Raw genomic sequence first — 22,647 nt, 5'->3', positions numbered from 1 at the left:
ATTTCCTCTTCAAATGCCAATTGGTCAGAGTTGAAAACAGATTTCTTACTGAATGACAGGGTAACTATATTTATGTCATCCACACATTTTTGGACCAATTCCACAGTTTGCTGCTCATTGTCAAGTTGATGTTTTGTTTGAAATTTCATTACCTTATGTCTTCCAATTTTGTAGCACTGTTTGAAATTATGCAACAATCCACTGCTTCCCTTGAAATCACTATAATCTATGTCGCATACAATTTGATATGCATAATTTAGTAGATCACTATCATGCACATCCTGTAAATTGTATCAAGCTTCCTTGAAATGCAAAAACACTGGTTTTTGTAACAAGTGCACCTTGTCCTCCCTCAACTATCCATAGTTTTACTAATGCATAACAGAGTTATGTTACTGCGGACATATTCAAAATATGTTCATAACTGTTCTTTTACTATGCTATGGATGATCTTCCATGTACATAATTATGTTTAATATCTGCTCCTTGGACAATTGTCCTTTACCACATTTCATTGGAGACAGGACTTGTGGCTCCTTGTCCAGCAAGGATGGTGAGCTACATGGCTCAACATCTGTTTAAATATAATTTTCACTTGTTAAGCATGTATTATAATCATCATCATATTGTACTCCTCACATACACTATCCGCACAGGATAGTGTGTATGACACAACATATTCCACTGAATAATCTTTCAGAAACGCTAGTATTTCATCTGCCACTCATTTCTCATGCTGCAAAATTCCTTGGGTTCCTTTCTGACGATCTTCGGCAACTGTTGTTATCATCAATATACTGCAAGATTTGCTTTCTTTATCATTGCCATTGCTCTGCTTTGTATAAACACTACTAGCACTGTTGTGAGATACTCATCAACTAAGCAATTCAAATATGTTCCATAGCCTCATTATTGTGCTCACCGTTAGCAGCCAGTATTGTGATTGCATGATAGACAATTTGTTGGGTGTCAAATGCTGTCATCATTGGCCTTTTGTAACCTCGTTTAGGTACTTACAAGGGAGTATACCAAGATGAAAAGTTGATGCACCACTAGGTGGTGATCACACCATTATCAGTTCAGTTATTTTTATACCAGTATATATTAAAATTAACTTATCTGTATGTGGCAGTGTGATGTCCCCACCAATAACAGATGCAACTGTTGCATAGGAGTTAGTTTGGAGTGTAGTAGCACATATGTGAATCATAGAAAATGTCTTTAGTTTTGCTGTAACTTATACTATGTTACATTCATTATTTACTACTAAAATACAGAAGTAGAATTTATGCACAACTGATGGCAGTATATGACTTGATAATATTCCGAGACTTCACAAAGTAAATGTAGAAAGTAGCTTTAGATAATATTTTTCGGTGATGGCTATTTTAGTCTTTGCTTCACGTTTATTTTTCTTTACTTCATGGTAACTTTTCATTGACCTTGGCATAAAAATATGAAACTGGAGCTAAAGTTTGTTATTTTTACAAAGTTTGTTATTTTTACATTTAAATTCATTGTAATTTTATATGCATGCTTTTGTTGTTGTCTTCAGTCCTGAGACTGGTTCGATGCAGCTCTCCATGCTACTCTATCCTGTGCAAGCTTCTTCATCTTCCAGTACTTACTGCAACCTACATCCTTCTGAATCTGCTTAGTGTATTCATCTCTTGGCCTCCCTCTACGATTTTTACCCTCCACACTGCCCTCCAACGATAAATTCGTGATCCCTTGATGCCTCAGAACTTGTCCTACCAACTGGTCCCTTCTTCTTGTCAAATTGTGCCACAAACTCCTCTTCTCCCCAATTCTATTCAATACCTCCTCATTAGTTATGTGATCTACCCACCTAATCTTCAGCATTCTTCTGTAGCACCACATTTCAAAAGCTTCTATTCTCTTCTTGTCCAAACTATTTATCGTCCATGTTTCATTTCCATACATGGCTACACTTCCTGACACTTAAATCAATACTCGATGTTAACAAGTTTCTCTTCTTCAGAAACGCTTTCCTTGCCATTGCAAGTCTACATTTTATATCCTCTCTACTTCGACCATCATCAGTTAGTTTGCTCCCGAAATAGCAAAACTCCTTTACTACTTTAAGTGTCTCATTTCCTACTCTAATTCCCTCAACATCACCCGACTTAATTCGACTACATTCCATGATCCTCGTTTTGCTTTTGTTGATGTTCATCTTATACCCTCCTTTCATGACCCTGTCCATTCCGTTCAACTGCTCTTCCAAGTCCTTTGCTGTCTCTGACAGAATTACAATGTCATCGGCGAACCTCAATGTTTTTATTTCTTCTCCATGGACTTTAACACCTACTCCGAATTTTTCTTTTGTTTCCTTTACTGCTTGCTCAATATACAGATTGAATAACATCGGGGACAGGCTACAACCCGTCTCACTCCCTTCCCAACCAATGCTTCCCTTTCATGCCCCTCGACTCTTATAACTGCCATCTGGTTTCTGTACAAATTGTAAATAGCCTTTCGCTCCCTGTATTTTACCCCTGCCACCTTTAGAATTTGAAAGAGAGTATTCCAGTCAACATTGTCAAAAGCTTTCTCTAAGTCTACAAATGCTAGAAATGTAGGTTTGCCTTTCCTTAACCTATTTTCTAAGATAAGTCGTAGAGTCAGTATTGCCTCACGTGTTCCAACACTTCTGCGGAATCCAAACTGATCTTCGCCAAGGTCGGCTTCTACCATATGCATGCTACACACATTTATTATCTCACAGGCACATCCATTTAACATTACAAAAGAAGAGGAACATCATGAAATTGTATTCACATTATTGCTTGTATGAAACAATATTTACTGTGAAAATATTTTTATAAATGTGGCCATTATTGCCATCCAGTTGCTGCATTCTCAAGTTACCACCTCAGGATGCGATAACACTTCCCTGATTGGGAGCAGAGACATCTGTCTGTCAGTGGTAGTAGCAACCATTTAGAACCACAGAAATAAATCTTGTGCAGTGCCTAACACAAAAAACTTTGATAATAGGTATAGGCTACCAGAACTGCAGTGGTCAATTTGCAAGTACAAAGAATTTCACAAGACAAAATAATTCTTTGTAAGGTGCTTACGTGGCCAGGTGGCACTATCAAATAATTTCCCGGTCAAGGCACCACGTATGGGTGTGAAGTGCCCATTATACAGGGATAGTGTGTCAAAGTCTAATTGATAAAAGAAAAATGCCAACTAAAAACACTTTGGTGACCTCAGAAACCCATAATATTATGTTGAGAGATGGCCAGCAAGAATTGCCATGAATCACAATGTGGAGGGGAAAAACTGACGTTCATTTGCTTTTTTTAACTTGTTTTAAATAGACTTCTTTGTTATGACATAATACAAAAAGGCTGCGTATACGCAGCATTTGTATGGTAAGTGAAGAAGTACGATCTCATTTTCACTCCAAAATTTGGCTGGCATTAACCGAGTGAACTTTGTCTAAAGGGGGAAGCTAGTAGTTAAAAGTTAAAGTTTCTTTATTTATTTATTTATTTATTTTATTAATATGCACATGGCAGAAGTGCTTAGCATTTATGTTTAAGTTTTTTTTTAAATAAAGGAAAAGGATTAAACAAGGGGAAAAATGCTCCTGCGGCAGCAAAAGGAAAAAAGGCCAATATGTTCCTCGTTAAAAGACTGACAGAAAAATGCAAAACCATATGCCTAAATCCACTTACATCACCAAAATTTTGGCATGCGAACATATTTGGGCACTTTTAACACAGAACATTCTAAATCCTTTTCCCTAGTCTCTCCTTGTAGTTAAGTTTTCATACGCCCTAGTCCCACAAACTTTAACATGTGTGTATACGGGATGGAGGAAATTGGGCACTTCCCTCCGCCACAGTCTCGTCTCTACCAGTCACAGTCTCCTGTATTTACAGTATATCCCACTGCCACTGTCTGCTCCCTCACTTACACTGTATCTTTTGTCTTTCTTTTCCTCTCTGCCATTTTCTCCACCACATATCTGCAGCTCAAAAATTCTGGGGTCCAACTGTACCCATGTGTTCAAAATTAAATGTGTCCTCCCCTGCACCTAAATATTAAGGTTTGCCAGTGGGAGGGGCAGCAGTCCAGACCCTCCAAGCCTACATATCATCTCCACTCATCTCTCGTTTTCCCTTTCCGTCTCCTTTCTCTTTTGCTGCCACTGCTCATCACCATCCATTTCTCTTTTACTGTCACTGTCTCTCAGTGACCACTTTCTTTGGTTTCCATTGCTATTATCTTCATCCACCCCCTCTTCCACTGTCTTTTTCACTCTGCCACCATCAATCTATCCTCTCTCTTTATCTCCCACTGGTACTGTCTCTCTGCTACTCTCCTTTAGCATAAAAAAGCACGAATATAATCATATGCCAAAATTTTTGGGGAGGAAGGTAGAATGGTGGTTGAGGTAACTGGTTCTCCACTTTCCTGTCAGACTCTTTTGGAGCTCTAACAGGAGTATTTTTCCACTGCTTCCCTTCTTTTCCCTGTTACAGCAGGTGTGCTGCTTATATAAAATGAATCCTATATGTGAGTCAACAGTTTATTTACATATTTAGACACATTCATATACTTTGACACACATAAACTATAAGTAAGTATGTATTATATAAGGTCAATACAAAATTGTCAGCTTTGCATTTTTTCTGGATACTTCGCTGATCAAACGCAATTCACCGAAAATGCCTAGCTTATGGTTTGCATCTTATAAAATGAAACTGTTATTAGCAGTATTTTACTGAAGTTACAGTCTTTCCAGATTTAGCGTAATTCTTGCCTTTCATTTTGTCCACATACAAACTGATCTAAGGAGCAATAACAAGAAGTTTTACAGGGGTACAACAAATGTGCAGCATAAAGTGACCGCACCACATAAAATATGTTTCCTCTAATTATATGGAGTGCATAACTCCCATCTGTCACAAGTTCACTTTACACTATTTTAAATGAAAATTGACAATATTTTAGGCTATACTTATAGCATACCCAGAACTGCAGTGTTCAATTTACAAGTACAAAGATTTTCACATGACAAAATAATTCTTTGTAAGGTGCTTACGCGGCCAGGTGGTACTATCAAATAATTTCCAGGTAAAGGCAGCACTTATGCGTGTGAAGTGCCCATTATACAGTGATAGTGTGTAAAAAGTCTTATTGATAAAAGAAAAATGCTGACTAAAAACACTTTGGTGACCTCAGAAACCCATCTGACAGCCCCAGAATCTCTCCATGTGTTCACTACACCAGTTAAAATTACATTTATGCTTCAGACCAAACACTACATGCATATTTTACATACATAAGCACAGTAACTTTGAATCTCTGGAGCTCCATATTGGGTAACGATACTGAAAAAAGTTTCAGGGGTTCCTGAGATCATCAGATCATCCTTTTAAGTTCATATGGTAAAAATTTAGATAATTTGCTATGCATCAAAATTACAGATGCGGCAATCCCCACCATTGATACTTTTGAAAATGGGAAAATGGTGTTTGTACATAGATGTCTGAAAAAGATAGAGTTGAAATGTGAGCTGTTCGCTGTGGTTAATTATTTAGATAAATGCAGCCAAAGGTACTTTTAAGGAAGTAGTTTCTCAGGATAGTCTTATCAAATTCATTGGCTCATGGTCAAATTGGACACATAATTAGGGTAAACTATAAAAACTTACTTTAATACATTACATGGATTGTGGGAAAACCAGAACAGAAGATAATCAAAGCATTTGTGAGGTGGAGCTACAGGCGAATGTTGAAAATTAGGTGGATTCATAACGTATGGAATGAGGAGGTTCTGTGCAGAATCGGAGAGGAAAGGAATATGTGGAAAACACTGACAAGGAATCAGACAAAGATAGGACATCTGTTAAGACATCAGGGAATGACTTCCATGGTACTAGAGGGAGCTGTAGAGGGCAAAAACTGTAGAGAAAGACAGGGATTGAAACACATCCAGCAAATAATAGAGGAGGTAGGTTCCAAGTGCTACTCTGAGATAAAGGGACTGGTACAAGAGAGGAAAAAAAGCATATCAGCCAATGGAGAATGATTTTTAAGAGCACTCAGTAACATATAAGGCAATACGGGCAACCAATGAGAAGTTACATCATTATACATATTTTACTGTTACAATAGTTGATGATAACACTGATGTCCTTCCTGCTTGAGTGACATCACGTAAACAGACATAAATTTATACTTCAATGTATTTACATTAGTTTTATTTCAATATTCACACAATTTTTGCCCTTTTTTATTTCATGTGAAGCTTACAGGAACATTACAATGTGGCATCATACTTCTCTACTGAAGCAAGTTTTTCAGGACCCATCAGCACAATATTTTAGCCAATGGCCGGTGACTGCGAGAAGAAGAGAGCTGCACTGTCAAGAGCCTCATTGCACTTTATTAGAATCATGATGTTAAATGAAATTTAAAAATATTGTAATGGAGCCATAAATTAATGACACGTAATTTTTAATGAACCTGGAGATCTGGTTGGCAGTGGAAATGGTCTGTTCATACTGATCCTATTCGTACTGTACACTGTCAGAGAAAACTCACTCTATGTATCCTGCTGTCAGTAAACTATGAGGGGATAAGATTTACTGGAAAAGTTAGGGAATTCTGTGTTTTTATTTTAAAACTAGTAAATAACTAATAATCCTGAACCTGAAATTATTGGAAATACATCGAGGTGAAATATGTTAAATACACTGAATGCAAATATTATTCACACATACCACCTAACTTTGAGCATATCATCACTGGATGTCAGTCATCTCTTACTTAAGAATAATTAGAAAATATTTCAAAGAGAAAAGAAAAGCATGTAATTATAATTTATGAATATCATGGCTCTGTAAAAGAAATATATTCAGATTTGTGGAGTTACCTCACACTTACAAGAAGTCTACTGCAGATAAATTAATATGACAAACCACCAACAAACACAACATAAAATCAATGCAGATTTAATATTTGAACATGTTGCAAGAATGCAAGCAAAATAAACAAATAAAAATAGCATCCAAGGCACAGTTGTGGCTCACAAAATATAACATGGTGAGCATTATGGCCACTGTGACTGTATTGTGACAATCGAGCAACGTATAACAAATAAGTATCTGCATTTTTTAAAAAATAGTAATGAAATAATGAAGAGTGCACTTATTATTATGACATCTTGGTCTAGGACAGCAAGTTTTTATCCATTTCTCAAAATCATATTTTTCTGGTTGCCAATTTCTGATTTAGGAAAATTTTAAATTTTAATGAAGGGTATTTCTTCCTGTCACAGCAATTGTTTTTATTTTTTAGTAATATAACTTAGTTAGCTGCTGCTTCCAGGGTAGAATGTCATGCCCATCTCTCCTCCCTCCTCTTGCAAATGACTAGTATCAGCTCATACTGATGTCCAATCCACAGGAGAGAAGTTTAGGGGTATGAGGGTGCTCAGTGGGCTGTTCATCAATGTAGACTCGTTCATTACCATAGAACCATTGCTTCACCCAGCACTTTAAGGCATTTCTGCATTTGACACCAGTTCTATCATAAATTAATTATTGCTAAAAATAGAAGCACCTTGAAGGACTTTGGACAGCAAATAGTGATCAACTATTTTTATTTAGACATGTTTAAATTATTGTTTTCTTACATAAATGTTATCAGCACCAATGACAGCTAGTAATCTCCATATTTACAGTATTTTAGTGAGTTGCAGGTTCTTTATGCAACATGTGGATATATGTCAGGTGCCAGCCTGACTGGAATAATGACAAACACTTAGAAAAAAGACTTACCTGGGTTGAAAAGTTTTACACATGAAAAAGCAATCTGAACTGTATTTAAATAAAACACTGAACTATTTAACTATGGAAATTTGGGTAAATTTGTATTTGTGTGACCTTTTCTGCTACATTTACTACAATATCATGTTTCCAGAAACCTTTACTTCCTTATGTGAATGGCACTCTCTGACAAGTCCAGCCGCACAGCTAAGTGTTCATTGTGGCCGTCTGCCATGTGAGAGACCCGTGTTCAATTTCCAGTATGATCAGGGATTTTTCCTTGGTGGGAAGACTGGTATAGGACGCACTCAGCCTCATGAGGCCAAGTGATGAGCTACGTGACTGAGTAGTAGAAGTTCCAAGATTAAGAAACTCAACAACTGGGAGAGCGGTGTGCTGATCACATGCCCCACCATACTATGACTGATGACACCATAACCATGGACCTGACTGGGCTAGCTAGGGCAAGTATGTGGGACTTTAACTTTACTCCTTGATAAGCATCAACAATAGCCCTGAATTAAATTCTGAAGCTTTTTAATGAAATCTATGAAAAGTGTGATGCCTGGCTGCAGAAAATAACTGCCTTGTTTTAATTGTTAGAGACATTATCAGGTATTATTAAAACATTGCTAAACTAAGAATCTAACACCTACATAAGTCCATCGTACAAGCAAATCTAAGGTCACTGATAACACCATTAACAATGGGCTGGTGTACTGTCATTAAAACACTGGAGCAACATCATAAACAACATACAAAATGAAGTGTTTATTGTGGTTTACAAATTTTAATGTTTACATTTACTTCATCTCTTATCCTCAGTCTTTGTAGGTTCCCTTTCTTCGTCACTGTAGTACTCTGCTCTACAGTCCCCTCTGCTGTCATCAGTGACATTTGAGTTTTCACAGGGCTCCACAGACAAAGTTGATTGCTTAGTGAGATGCTGGAATACTGCCATTGCCTGTAAATTAAGGGTTATAAGAAGTTACAAAGAATCACTTCTGTTTGCTGTAAGCGACAAATCATCTATTAAAAAAGTAGCTGTTCAAGAACTTTTTGCATCCATATACAGCTTTCAGTTACAACAGCACAAATCCAGTTTTAACAAAAGCAAACACAAGTAATCTAAATACAAATGTTTTTGATTTTTTAACAGCCTCTCTTAGATCTCTTATCTAAATGTATTCCTGAATCCTCTTGAGAACAATTGGTTCAATGTTATACAGTTTGGCACCTGATAGAAGGTTTGTATTTACATCCAGCACTTAACCAGTTGCTATGCAGTTATTGAATATTTGAAGAAGATGGTTTTATGTTCCCTTCGTTCTATTGTCTAGGAAGCTTGTTTTTATCTTCATACTGTTATCACGGCGTAAAAATTTTGCCTCCACAGAATTTTTTTGTATTATTTCATTTTGCTATGCACAGATTACCGAAGACCAAGCCAGAATATTAATTCCAAGCCTTCCTTTTTAATCACTCTTCCAAGTGGTTTTATATGGCCCACCACAATTTGCTCTCTTGTGCCCATCTCTTCATCTCAGAGTAGCACTTGCACCCTATGCCCTCAACTATTTGTTGGGTGTATTCTACTGTCTGTCTTCCCATACTGTTTTACATCCTACAGTTCTGTCTTGTACCATGGAAGTTATTCCTTGATGTCTTACTATTTGTCCTACCATTCCGTAAATTCTTCTTGTCAATGTTCTCTGTATCTTCTTTTCCTTGTCGATTTAGTAGAAAAGCTCCTCATTTCTTATCAGTCCACTTAATTTTCAGCATACTTTTATAGCAGCACATCTCAAACACATTTAATTCTGTTCTTTTCCAGGTTTTTCACAGTGCATGGTTTACTTCCATAGAGTGCCATGCTCCAAACGTAGATTCTTGGAAATTTCTTCTTCAAATTACGGCCTATGTTTGACATTAGTAGACCTCATTTGGTCACAAATGTCATCTTTGCACATGCTCGTTTGCTTTATATGTCCTACGTGCTTGACCATCATGTGCTATTTTGTTTTCAAGCCAGCAGAATTCCTTCACTTCATCTAGTTCATAGTCCCTGTTTTTGATGTTAATTTCAGCACTAATCTCATTCCTTCTACTACTCATTACTTTAGTCTTTCTTCGGTTTATTATCAATCCGTAGTCCGCACTTATTAGACTGTTCATGACATTTAACAGATTCTGTTATTGTTTTTCCCAGCAATGTCATCAGTTATGGTTGATATTCTTTCAATTTTATTTCAATTCCTGAACCTTTCTTTTATTTCTTTCATTGTTTCTTTGATTTCTAGATTGAACAGTAGATGCGAAAGACTGCATCCCTGTCTTACACCCTTTTTAATCTGACTTCTTCGTTAGTCTTTCATTCTTATTGTTCCCTCCTGGTTTTTGTACATACGATGTATTACTTGTCTTTTTCCTGTAGCTTACGACTATTTTCTTGAGAATTTCTAACATCGTGCACCCTTTTAGATTATCTGGCTTGACAAATGATTGTGTCATGGCTTTTCCTAAGTTTTCCTTCCATTATCAAGTGCAACAGAACTACCCTTACTAAAGCCGAAATGGTTGTCATCTATCATATATTCCAGTTTTCTGTTCCATTCTTCTGTATATTATTCTTGTATGCAGCCTCAATGTAAGAAGCTGGTAAGTTTATTATATGGTAGTTTCTGTACTTATCCGCCCTTCCTGTCTTCATGATTGTGAAGATGCTAATTTTTCCAACAATCTGATGGTATGCCTCTAGTCTCAGATTCTACACACCAACTTCAATAGTTGCCAGTTCCCCCAGTGATTTTTGAAATTCCTAAGGAATGTTATCTATGCCTTCTGCATCATCTGATCTCAAGTTTTCCAAAGCTATGTTAAACTTTTAGTCTAATACTGGATCCCCTATATCTTCCACATTGACTGCTATTTCTTGTTCTGCCAGGACATCAGACAGTTCTTCCCCCTCAAATACATCTCGAATGCGCTCTTTTCCTTGCATGTAAGAGTGAAATTCCTCCTGCATTCTTATGTTAGGCCTTTAATTTTGCTGAAGGTTGTTTTGACATTCCCAAATGCTGAATCTGTTTGATAGGCAACCATTTCTTTTTCGATTTCTTCACTTATTTCCTGAACCATTTCACTTTAGCTGCCTCATACTTCACATCATTTCTAAGTGACTTAAACTGCTGTATTCCCTTATTTTCCTGAGTGGCTTTTTACTTACTTCGTTTGTTGATCAATTTGAGTATTCCTTTTGTCTGAAGGATTCTTCATATTATTTTTATTGTACCTGTATCTGTCCAACTTCTGTAACAGCCCTTTCTAGAGAAGCCCATTCCTCTTCAAATGAACTGCCTACTGTGGTATTCATTGTTGCCACTTATTGTATTATTTTATCAAATAATATGTTTCTCCTATCAAAATGAAAATTTACTCGACCATAAAACTACACGGACACAGATGACTGACCAGTCCTCATCTTCACAAGGTGAAATTTCAAGATCTGCCAATGTACACATAAAATCAGCAAAAAATATCTTGGCTTTCAGAACTGTTAAGATTCTTTCTCAGGGAGGAAAGAGCTGTTGTGAGGATGAAATCTTACAAGGATAAAGGACAGCCAAAGGAGACAAATCAGCCACTGTCTGATGCAACTGACAGTCTGCTACTATCAGTCTTGTGCTCTATAAAAATCAAACACATTGAAACAATAAACTGCCTGATACAAAAAAGCAGACAAAGTAACTCATCCTAGAACAAGAACAGGATCACGATATGGAGATGGCATCTGTTTTTTCGGACATCCCCGAAAGAACAGATGCCATTGGTGACTGTGCAGCTCTCTAAAATGAAATTACAATTAAATCAATACCTTTATCTGCCGACGGGCATTGATATACATCGACGGGGACAGTTGAAAATTGATTTAATTGTAATTTCATAAAAGGATCATGTCACACAGGATAAAATTATTGGCACCCAATAGGTTATTTTCCGAAGCTATCTATTTTGTTCACTGCATCTTTAATGCCTTACTGTTGCTTCCTTATCTGATTCCAAACGATTTACGCCTTTTTATTTCTTTTCTAACTTCAGTAAATAAACTCTAAAACAAAGAAGCAAATATTTTAATATTACTATCAGGAAAGGTAATGGCTGCAGTCCACATTAAACTGTTAGTTCTAATATAATCGGATGATACTTCTCTTCATAGAGTGGAGGAAGGCAATGCTTAGTAAAGTGCTCTGGTGTGTAGGTAAATCATGAGTTGAGACATTTTTTTTCTACCATTCAACTTGTTATCAAATGGCACTAATGTGAGCATCATAAATTTTGACAGAACTCTGAACAGAGAATCTTGTGGGATTGTGATATACTAAGTTATTAAATGTAATTTGTTGCAACACCAACAAGTTCTAAATTTGCATATTTTTGTAAAGAGAATCTTATACTGATCACAGATAAAGTAACAAAAGCTTTATACTGCACTGCTTGCTTGGCAGTGATCCTCTCCATTGCAAAAAAAAAAAAAAAAAAAAAAAAAAACTTTTTTCAATACAAACATTGTGTATGAAACAATGTACATTATTTTCACTAACCTGAGAGACAGCACCAGCAATATCACCAGCGTTGCTTGGTAAAATTAGTGTGTTGTTTGTCTTGGCCAATTTCTGGAAAGCCTCCACATACTGCTCAGCAACACTAAATGTGGCTGCATTCTGACCATCCTGTAGAAGTTCCACATATTTAAAAGCTTAGAAAGAATTAATATGATTTTACAGTAAGTAGCAGATCAAATTTCTCCCTGTTATTCCCCTCCAGTCAACACATTCTCTGCACAGCAAAGGCTGTTATCTACAAGCAGTCCATTAGGTCTGGGCCTATTCTCAGTTTTCCTAATAAGAGGTATGTTCATTAATCAGCTGCACTCCTCTTTGGTGCCGCTTTGTAGTGGTCTGTGGCCATGAAGTGTGAAGCTTTTTACTGCACAAGCATACCTACGAATGACGCGGTTACTCTGGCTGTCATTCCCATTTCCATTTAAATAAAGGAAAGAAAACCAAACAGAGTTAGGCAGATTCCAAGTGGCTGTACTTAGACTGTACCTATAATGAACTGAAATTTCCTAGTGCTATTTCACTTCCTTACGGTCAGATAAATCCTGTATCTATCAAATGATTCTCCGTTGCCTGCAAGACTACATGAATGTAGGAATATATGAAGTAATATTAACATCAGTCCACTATTTTAAAAAATATAGCATTAATGCTATAGGCAAGTAATTTTTATCAAACAACAAAAAATGTTTGTGAAACATGTCTGCTCATCACATTTTTTCTCTATTCAACACTATTAAGCGAACTATACATAAAGTAAGGGAAAGGCAATCACTCACCTATGGTAGACTGATGTGTAGAGCATAGAAACATGTAACAGGAAACACTAACCACACCAGCTTTTGAACTCTTGCTCTTTTTCTGGTAAAAGTACACACATTTGCATACACAACCACACACAAACTTGGCGAAAATGATTATTGATTACTGATAATTAAGAGCAGTTATCTGGCCTGAAGGAGGTGGAAAGAGGGTAGCAAGAAAGAGGCAGGTCTTTTGACAGAATACCCAGAGAGAGAGAGAGAGAGAGAGAGAGAGAGAGAGAGAGAGAGAATGCTTGCATGAGGAAAAAGATAGTGGTGGGAAAAGGCAGTGCACAATATGGATGGGGAAGGAGTGATGTGGACACAAGACAGAAGAGAAAAGGGAAGATGAGGCATTGGAAACAGGTGAGCGGAGCTTCATTCCAGGAGGATTACAAGACTGCTGGATTTGCTGGAGAGACAATTTCCATGTCCACGCCATCCCCTCTCCCTTTTTCTATATTTCTTTCATCTTCTGCCCTCTGTACTCCTTTCGCCTTGTGCTTCCCCTGTGTCACCTGTCAAAAGATTTGCCTCTTTCCCACTACCCCCTTCTTGTGTCCTTACCTACCCTGTCCCCACCTTCTTCAGCCCAGGCAACTGGTTTCAATAATCGATAATTAACGGCCTGTGTGTGTGAATATATGCATGTTTACTGGAAAATGCTAGTGTCACTAGTGTTTCCTGTTGTGTGTTTCTATGCTCCGCACATCAGTTCATTATAGGTGAGTGTTTGCCTTCCCCTTATTTTCCATACTGATTGTTCCATCCAGGAAGCTGCAATTTTTTAAGTGAATTGATACACATGTAAAATATTGCCATGAATGATTATTCATTTGTGGTTGACAGAGCACCAATTGCCTTCCCTGTAACTATCCTAGACAAGAAGTTAAGATTCTACATCTCTGTGTCATTTATCATATTATGGCTGTAAAGGGCAACCGACACTAGCAAGGATGATAGCTTCTCAGCAACAAGTTCACCAATAACATCATGTTGCACTCCCCCCCCCCCCCACCCCCCCACCCCTCCCCGTTCCCCGAAAGACAGCCAGGTCGTTTCTTCCACTTGGCTATTTTAACTAACATTTGGTTTCCATTTGCTTGCGGTTGTTTTTTAAAGATGATGCTCCGTACAAGGAGCTGATATGTTAACCATAAAATGGATTGAATTTCAGTATACAAGAATTAAAGTAAAATACCACCCAGAATATATTAAATGTCTTTGTTATCGACCAACATCACACCTCTGTTAGGCAGCTGTGATTGTTACTTTAAGTCACTGCATTCTACATGCTGCCATACATAAACAATCTGGCAGGCCAAATGGCACCATGCTGAGCCAACTTCCACCATGTGTGGAGAATCTCAGGTGGTACGCCATGGCTTGGCACAGCGAATTCTCCACACGGGGGAAGGCTGAGCATAGGCTCAGAGGACTGGCATGGTAGTTTTTTGACCAGCTAATAATTTGACCAGACCAGCCAAGCCATGCCATGCCATGCCAGCCAACTTTAACACTATCAGAACCAGCATTAGTGAACTATCTAGAAGGACTGCTACCGGTCATTTTGACTGTTGAAGTTTTTTTCCTTTGTTTTCAGTTTTACTTCTTATGTTACTTCAATATGGTGTCTTTTAGGTTAGTAGAGCATTATGCTTATCGTAGAAATGCATTATGCTTAAAAAAATTCCAAAAAAGTCTATTTAATTAAATAAAAAAGATCACAGTAAAAAATGCATTATAAAACCAAAATCAATTTAAACTAAACTTACAAATGCAAATAAGCATATAATTAAGCAATAACATTTTTTGTCTGTGTGACTTCTATGCTCAGTCAAAGCCCCAAAACAGGTCATAAACATACATTTAGTATGAAAAATGAAGAAAGATGGGCACAAACTGCTGCACCCGTAAGAGAAAATAACTTTTTCCCGCCTATGACATCTTTTCAATTGCAGCCACCATTTTGACCAAAACACTTTGGCACACACACATACTGAACACTTCCAGCACATAAAACACATACGAATTTCTTGCAATACACACTCAGGTTTTTAGTTTTGTTCAAACTTTTGCATCTTCCTCTCTGGCAGGCCTTCCGCAACGGTACCTTACATATTTCAGTGGCCAAAAAGAATGTATGAAAAAGTCTTTTCCGTGATTGTACACACACAGAGGAGAGTTCTCCTTCTAATATGAAAAGAAACATTTGCCATCTATCTTTTTCTCCTGTTGTCTCACTGTAAAGGATCCAGGCATTTATTCCAGCAAGGTCTAGGACGGTGAAAAAATGTGCAGAGGCCATCTACAGGACCTAAATTTGACAGTGTACAGGCAAGACATCTGGTCCGGAATATCAACTCCGAATTTAGTGGAACGGTAGGAAGCTCACAGTTTCAGAGAGTTTCTTCATTGTTCATTTATCCACTACAACTGACTGGTGCATTCTGCTCAATAGAAGAACATTTTTCTTGGTCTTCCCCTGATAGGAAGTAATTGCTATGTCACAAGATACGTATAAAATAGTATCGTGCAAAGATCTGGCAGTAGACTTCGCTGATAGAGGAGCTTCTCTTCAGGTTTTCTTCAGCATACCCACCATGGTTGTGTTCTGCCACTTCAGATATTTGGCTTTCATGAAATTGTCACAAGTTACATTTCTTCCTTTCAAGAGTGTAAGATCGCACAAGACATGTAACAACATGCTCTGCCACAGGTATGTTAGTGGGTCTTTCATTTTGTTTGCCCAAGTAAGGAAATCCATTCACCATATATTTAGTACTGGCATCTGCTGCAAGCCAGAACTTCACACACAATTTATCTGGTTTATTAATCGTGTATTGTACTTACTGGCACTGAGCTTTGCGTGGATAGAGTTGCTCATCTACGGTTATAAATGCACCTGGTTTATAGTTCTGGATGCAGTTAGCTTCAAACGAATTCCTGACTGGGATAGTTGCTGTGAAGTCATCAGTCTTGAGTCTTCCGGCATGAGTGTGCTAGTGTGCTTGTCATCAGATCTTAAAAACCACATGATGTCTATAAACTCATTTCTTCTCATAGTACGAGAAAAAAATGCTAGCCTCCACACTTGAGACCACAGAAGTTTCAGGAGGAAATTTTTTCCTCCATACACTTCATGTGCATACATTATAGCTATGGCAGCTTCTAACTGGGCAATATCAAGCACCCATTTGTCATCCTGGAGAAGTTCTCAGGGTGCAATTTCTGTAAAGTTTTTTTCACGTTCTATACAATATTATTGTCTATGCACTCGAGTAACTGCCTGCGACTATAAGTTTCTTAGCGTTACAAGTTGGCACAGGAGTTTCCACCAACACGTTGTAATCTTCCAGGTGCATGTCCTGGTGCAGTTTGAGTCTACACTGTTCTGTCAAATGCAGCCTCTGCACTTCCAGCTTCCACATGCTGAGATGGATATGATTTTTTGTGGGTTTTTTTTCCTCATTCTGCAAGTAGGAATTTGTAGTGCCACTGAAATCAAATGTGTAAGCACTGACTTATTTGTACGTTGTTGTACATGTTCTGAATATTCATGTTCTGACTTTGAGGATTCGCCTTATTCTTTTTTGTGGGATTGATATTCTGTGTTATTTTAAAATCTTTGTCATCTTTATCATCAAACTCATAACATTCAAAAATATCTTCTCCTTCAGAATCTTCTTCAGGTAGTTCAGTAATCCTTCATCTGAATGGAAACACTGGTGCAGCATAATAATCAGGAGGAGTGCTAAACTTCTGCAGACCACAACAGTGTATTGACAGAGAACAGCAACTAAAGTATGTCCACTCTTCCACTAAATAAAGTAAAGTGTAAAGAGAGAGAGAGAGAGAGAGAGAGAGAGAGAGAGAGATCATAACAATGAAATAAAATGAGCTAAGTACGTGAAAAAATCCACTGTTTTGCCTTTACAGACATGAAACGTAAAAAATATCTTACCGGTCAGAATGACCGGCCGCAGTCCTTTAAGATAAAAATGTTTATAATTCTTTCAGTTTTTGTGGTAGATGTTTGTCTTTTACAGAAATTATAAACCACAAAGGTGCAATAAAAGTTATGAAAAATAAGGCCCACAAATTAAAACGTACACTATTTATTAAATAGTTAAACGCTCATCTGTCAGATTGACTGGTATGGTCCTTCTAGTGTTAATTTACCCAGACACAGCAGGATTTGGCTTGTTGCAAGACCATTTGGACTGCGTGAACATTCACAGTTTTTAATCCTTCGAAAAGATATCAGTCTAACATAAAGGTTTGTGGTCACTGAATATCCCACCAATAAAATGATCACCAATCAGATTTATAAAGTTTCAGTCATAGGAAATTCTCTTCTGAAGGGGCCAAACAGAATGTTAGTACACATTCACATGTTGGGTATTATTTACTCCAATGAATCTACTAAATGTATTTCAGATGGTATACCATTTTACATGAGAATCCTCGGTACGTTTATGGAAAATGAGTGAGGAGATTAGGAGACAAAAGGGTGATGCTAAGGGGGGAAGAGCTTTGTATTCTGAAGAGGACAGTGATAGTACAGTCATTACAATGGAGAGATTTCAGGCATGTGAGCTGGTGGGCAAGACTGGGGAATGAGGTATACTGGGAACTGTGAGAAGATTTCACAGTTCAACTGTCATATTAAGCTTGTAACAATTGAGTAATAATGAAGAACGGTGGAGAGAAAATGGGAAATATGATACAATTCATATACCTCATGAAGGAAATAGTTGCTTACTCGTAGCATTTACACATGGTCTTTACGACAAGTGTGTACTACATTCGAAATTTTTAAGATTTGTAACAATTATCCTGCATTACACATATGGCACTTTTGTACACAGTTGTTGGTGGAACATATCTGCAAATACACTTTTAAAGAATTCTAACATTCTGCTAATCTTAGCCTTGTCACCAGAACAGAAAAACTTCCCAAAAATGAAGAAAGTTGTCTGTAGAAATTCAATGTTTATTTACAATTTATATATCACATCTGTACCACATCGAAAAGCATCTGGAAAACACACCTTTGAAGCAAGAGATTTTGCAACAAGTTGTAATCCTTTGGCCCTCGCATCTGCCACAGCTAACATAGCTTGTGCCTCTCCAGCTGCTTTGTTTATTTGTTCCTGTCTATCGGCCTCTGTAACAAGAAAACAGTCGTGTTACATCACATACTCCCTCTCATACTCAAAGACAAACAAAGCTCCACATTTTTATTAAATTTCCTTATAGAATATAAAAGATGAAAGGGAATAAACTATACAACAGGTGACAAGGGACTGACTGCTTCTGTGAATTCTAGAGTAGAAAGCAGATGGAGATGTCTTTAACCATTTAAATAAATTGAGAGACAAGAATGACAATTACAACAAATAATAACAAACTGTTGTTAACAATAGTTATATGAATAATTCAATCATTCAAGTCCTGAGGACTGTGTACAAGTCATCTTAAAAGCAAATTAAAGAACTAGACAAAGAACGAAGTAAAACAACAGATATTTACAGTTGCTCACTGAATACACAAATAGTGGTCATGGTCTTTACTGTTAAAAATCACAATTTACTTCTTTCAAGTCCTAGTTGATACTAGACCCATAGACAACACTACAATTAGTTCTAAATTTGTTGTCCCACTGATATATAGTAAAGATTTCTATGTAATATATGAGCAGCTTCTTGAGCGAAGAAAACTCACATTTGATTAAAATTTGATGCATTGAGTAACATAACAACCACCGCTCACAGGTTTGTCCATTCTCCAAAATAAGAAATAAGGAAACAAGCAGCAAAGCTCCATTCTCAGTAGAATATGCTAATTACTTCCCCTATTAACTGTAATAATCTGCACAGCCAACTATTCTCGTCCATGGTCAACCACAATAAAAAAAACATTCCTTATTCTTTGTTGGAAGAGAGTAATCCAGATCTAGCAAGTCTTGTGGGGGTACTGCAACAAATATTCTGTGTTAAGTAGCATGTATTAGAGCCCATTGAACAAGAGAGACAGACTGAATAGTTAAATGTAGATCTGAAAAGAGTTCACATCAATATTCTGCATTACTGATTGCCTACTTTTCATATACCATACAATGGAAGTGAGATAAAAGCACACTGTATCAGAAATATATAGAAAGCTAAAGCATTCATATGTAAAGGTACATTAACATGAAGTTACAGTATTAAACTGTTAAAAGGACTTCAGAGGTGGACAGTTATCCAGCATTAGTCAACTGTACCTAATACTTTGACCTCTATAAGGTGTACCCATAAAGTTTCAATTATTATCTCAGAAAAAAGTTATGTAATCAATTTTTTGTTTGTGACTTTTCATGTTTTCCCCGACAGATCTGTTGCAATTACGCTTCTTGGGTTTGCCGCCAGTTGTGTAGCTCGCACAATATTTCAACAATGCAACTGCTCGACATCATTAGGTGGTGGTAGCTACGGCTGTCATTGCTGCAAGGTGCTAATGATGATAATCATATGGCGGCATTGAAATTTATCATGCCGGGAGCAGGCAATATGCATGCACAGGAAGACACTCACAGTTGGAGGAAAGCAGCGCTCCTGGTGCCCCCTGCTGGGAGCCGCAGAAAGGCCAGCCACGTGTGGGCTATGGGCAAAGACTGTGCTGCCAGATGCTCCAGCGGTTAAAGGCTGAATTAAATCTCAGTAGCGCGTTGCATCACGTGATGAATTGGAAGTTCTTGTTTTACCTGTTTTGATTTAATGGCAGCCAGTGCTGGATTCCAGGCAGCGCTTAGTTGAAAACCTGCATCCCTGTTGATAAGATTTTCTGCTGTACGGATATGTATGGCCTCCTTAACAACACAGTCCCTGAAAGATGACGCTGGGGGTAACATTTCCATCTGTTCATAAAGCATATGATGTCCTGTGTCCAGGCAACTCTTTCCTCCAACTACGAGCATCTTTCTGCACATGCGTATTGTCTGCTCCCAGCATGATAAATTTCAACACTGCCACACGATTATCATCAGTCACACCTTGCAGCAGTGACAGCAGCAGCTACCACCACCTGATGATGTCGAGCAGTTGCATTGATGAAATATTGTGCGAGTTTCGCAATACAATCTGGCGGAAAACCCAAGAAGCATATTTGCAATTTTTTTTTTTTTTTTGTTTGTTTACTGGACTGTGTCTGCAGTCTTGGTATGAATAAAATCCTGGTGCCAGAGTACCATAGCATTCCACTAAAGATTCCAAAACAAAATGGTGTGGCCCATTGTTAAAATGTATATGGTTGCATCATCTTATTTTGGCTCATCTAGTGGTGTGCTACAGTAATGTGGCATCAGGATTTCATTGCTTAGCAAGAGTGCAGAGATATACCTGCAAACAAACAAAAAATTAATTTATGTAATTTCCTGGCTATCCCTCATACTGTCACAGAAACTCATACTGTCAGAGAAATCATTTTGAATACAGGTACTTTGGTTGTCCTTGATAGCTAGAAAATGTTACACTTATACTGACAACAATTTAGCAATAAGCACACTGCAGTGTCCCCAGCATCATGCATGGCCATCTTTATGACGACTCAGTCTCATACCCATTGTAAGTAACATCTACTAACTAATCAATAAAAGTTAAGAGTGAATGGGAACATGCCAACAGTTGCGTCACCTCTCCACTTACATGTGGAGTGGGATGATTGAGCATTTTTCAGTTATCAACAATGATGAGTTACGGCTGCACCATTACCATTAAGGAGGAAAACAGGTCATCACAAATTTTGAGCTTAGCAGATTCAAATAGACCAAAAATGTTGAAAGTTGTTCCACATGCATGAAAAATGACTGACACCAAATTATTTGCCTGTATATGATAATTTAGCAGGATATTGTTTTACCCTTCACACTATAACTGCAGGAACATAATAATGTGCATTCATGTGGTAACAGTTAGCAGATACACTGCGAAGAAACAATTTGTCTTCATCAGGAAAGAGAGAACCTCACCTTGACAATATACAGCTTCACACTGCAAATTTAATTGTGGAACATTTGGGAACAACACAATGTAACCTGTGTAGCATAGCCACTTTATAGACCTCTATTTCATTCTCTCTTATACATCTCTGTTCTTGTCACTAAGGCTGAGGAGCAAAGGATTTGAGTACTGGTGCTACAGTAACGCTAGTGTGAGGCAATTCTAAGAGGACTGGGAAAGTCTGATCTCTGTCAAGTCCTGACAACTTGTTAAAATGTTGTAATAAGTTCATTCAAATAGAAGGTGATTTCTTTGGGGGGAAATCCAGCAAACCTTAAAGGAAGGAAGTTGATCTCAACATCATTAGTGAAGGAAATTGACCTTGGCCTACCTGAAGGAACCCTCATGGCTTCTGCATGAACTGAAGAAAAACTAAAAATCTAAATCAGGATCACTGGATACGATGTAAGCCTATTACTCTAAATACAAGTATGTAAATAATGAACAGGCAAAATAAACATTTCTGGAGGGAGGAAGAAAAGTCCTTCTTGATCTGTCCTCCTAATACAGAAGAAAGATGCCAACCAAAATCACATTGATACAATTAAATTGTTTGTTTTCTTGTTTATTACACTGTAATATCTTACAAATTAGACAAATGCCACTCTTTCTTCTTCTTCTTCGTTTCACCCAACTTTGGGGTACGTTGAATCAATCACTTCTGTGTGTTCTGTGCCTTTCTTTTCGCCCAGTACTGTTTCATTCTTTCTGATCTTGCTTTTCTTTCCTCATCAGAGATGACAATCGTTCTTTTCTTTCTATTTTGGAGCTGGAATCCCTCTTTTCTGTCTTTGCTTATCATTTTTGCGGTCCTGTCTGTGAGCATTTTTTCTGTGATGTGTAGTTCTCTTAAGTCTTTCTCTGTTTGGATAAACCAATTTGGTTTGGATTTTTTATTCCTGAAGTAGTCAAACATTCTTTTTGTAAGTCTATTTGGGTTCATTCTGAGAATGTGCCCATAAAACTCAATTCTTCTTTTCCTCATTGTATCCGAAAGTTTTTCTGTGGTTTTGTAGAGTGTTTCATTTTTGGTATGAATTAGTTTGTCGTTATGAAATTTGGGGCCTAAAATTTTTCTCAATATTTTTCTTTCTTTGATCTCTAGCCTTTCAATTGGGCCATGGTTAGTGATAGATAATGTCTCAGCTGCATATAGTGCTTCTGGTTTAATGACAGTGTTGTAATGTTTTATTTTTGAATTCCATGAGAGGGACTTTTTATTATAAGTATTTTTAGTAAGCTGAAAGGCTAGTTCAACTTTGTTTCTTCTTACTTCTATTGCTTTTTTCTCAAGGGCGTTCCAGCTAATCCATTCACCAAGATATTTGAATTCTTTAACAATTTCGATCTTTTGGTCTCTTACTTTAAGA

The 22,647-nt window shown here is 37.4% G+C and overlaps 1 protein-coding gene across 1 annotated transcript in view; it reads right to left on the bottom strand.

Annotated features, from left to right (window-relative positions):
• Positions 1-8,560: 8,560 nt before the first annotated feature.
• LOC126088585 (stomatin-like protein 2, mitochondrial) overlaps positions 8,561-22,647 on the bottom strand; it is a 105,186-nt gene continuing 91,099 nt past the window's right edge. Inside the window, exons 7-9 of the mRNA XM_049906786.1 lie at positions 18,290-18,405; positions 12,415-12,543; positions 8,561-8,777 (exon numbers count right to left, since the gene is read on the bottom strand). Coding sequence (XP_049762743.1) covers positions 8,622-8,777; positions 12,415-12,543; positions 18,290-18,405 — 401 coding nt within the window. The 3' untranslated portion in view covers positions 8,561-8,621. The remainder of the gene's footprint in view (positions 8,778-12,414; positions 12,544-18,289; positions 18,406-22,647) is intronic.

This window comes from Schistocerca cancellata, chromosome 6 (assembly GCF_023864275.1).
Source record: "Schistocerca cancellata isolate TAMUIC-IGC-003103 chromosome 6, iqSchCanc2.1, whole genome shotgun sequence".
Taxonomy (NCBI): domain Eukaryota; kingdom Metazoa; phylum Arthropoda; class Insecta; order Orthoptera; family Acrididae; genus Schistocerca; species Schistocerca cancellata.
Note: the sequence above shows the minus strand (reverse complement) of the source record. Positions and strands in the feature narration are given on the sequence as shown.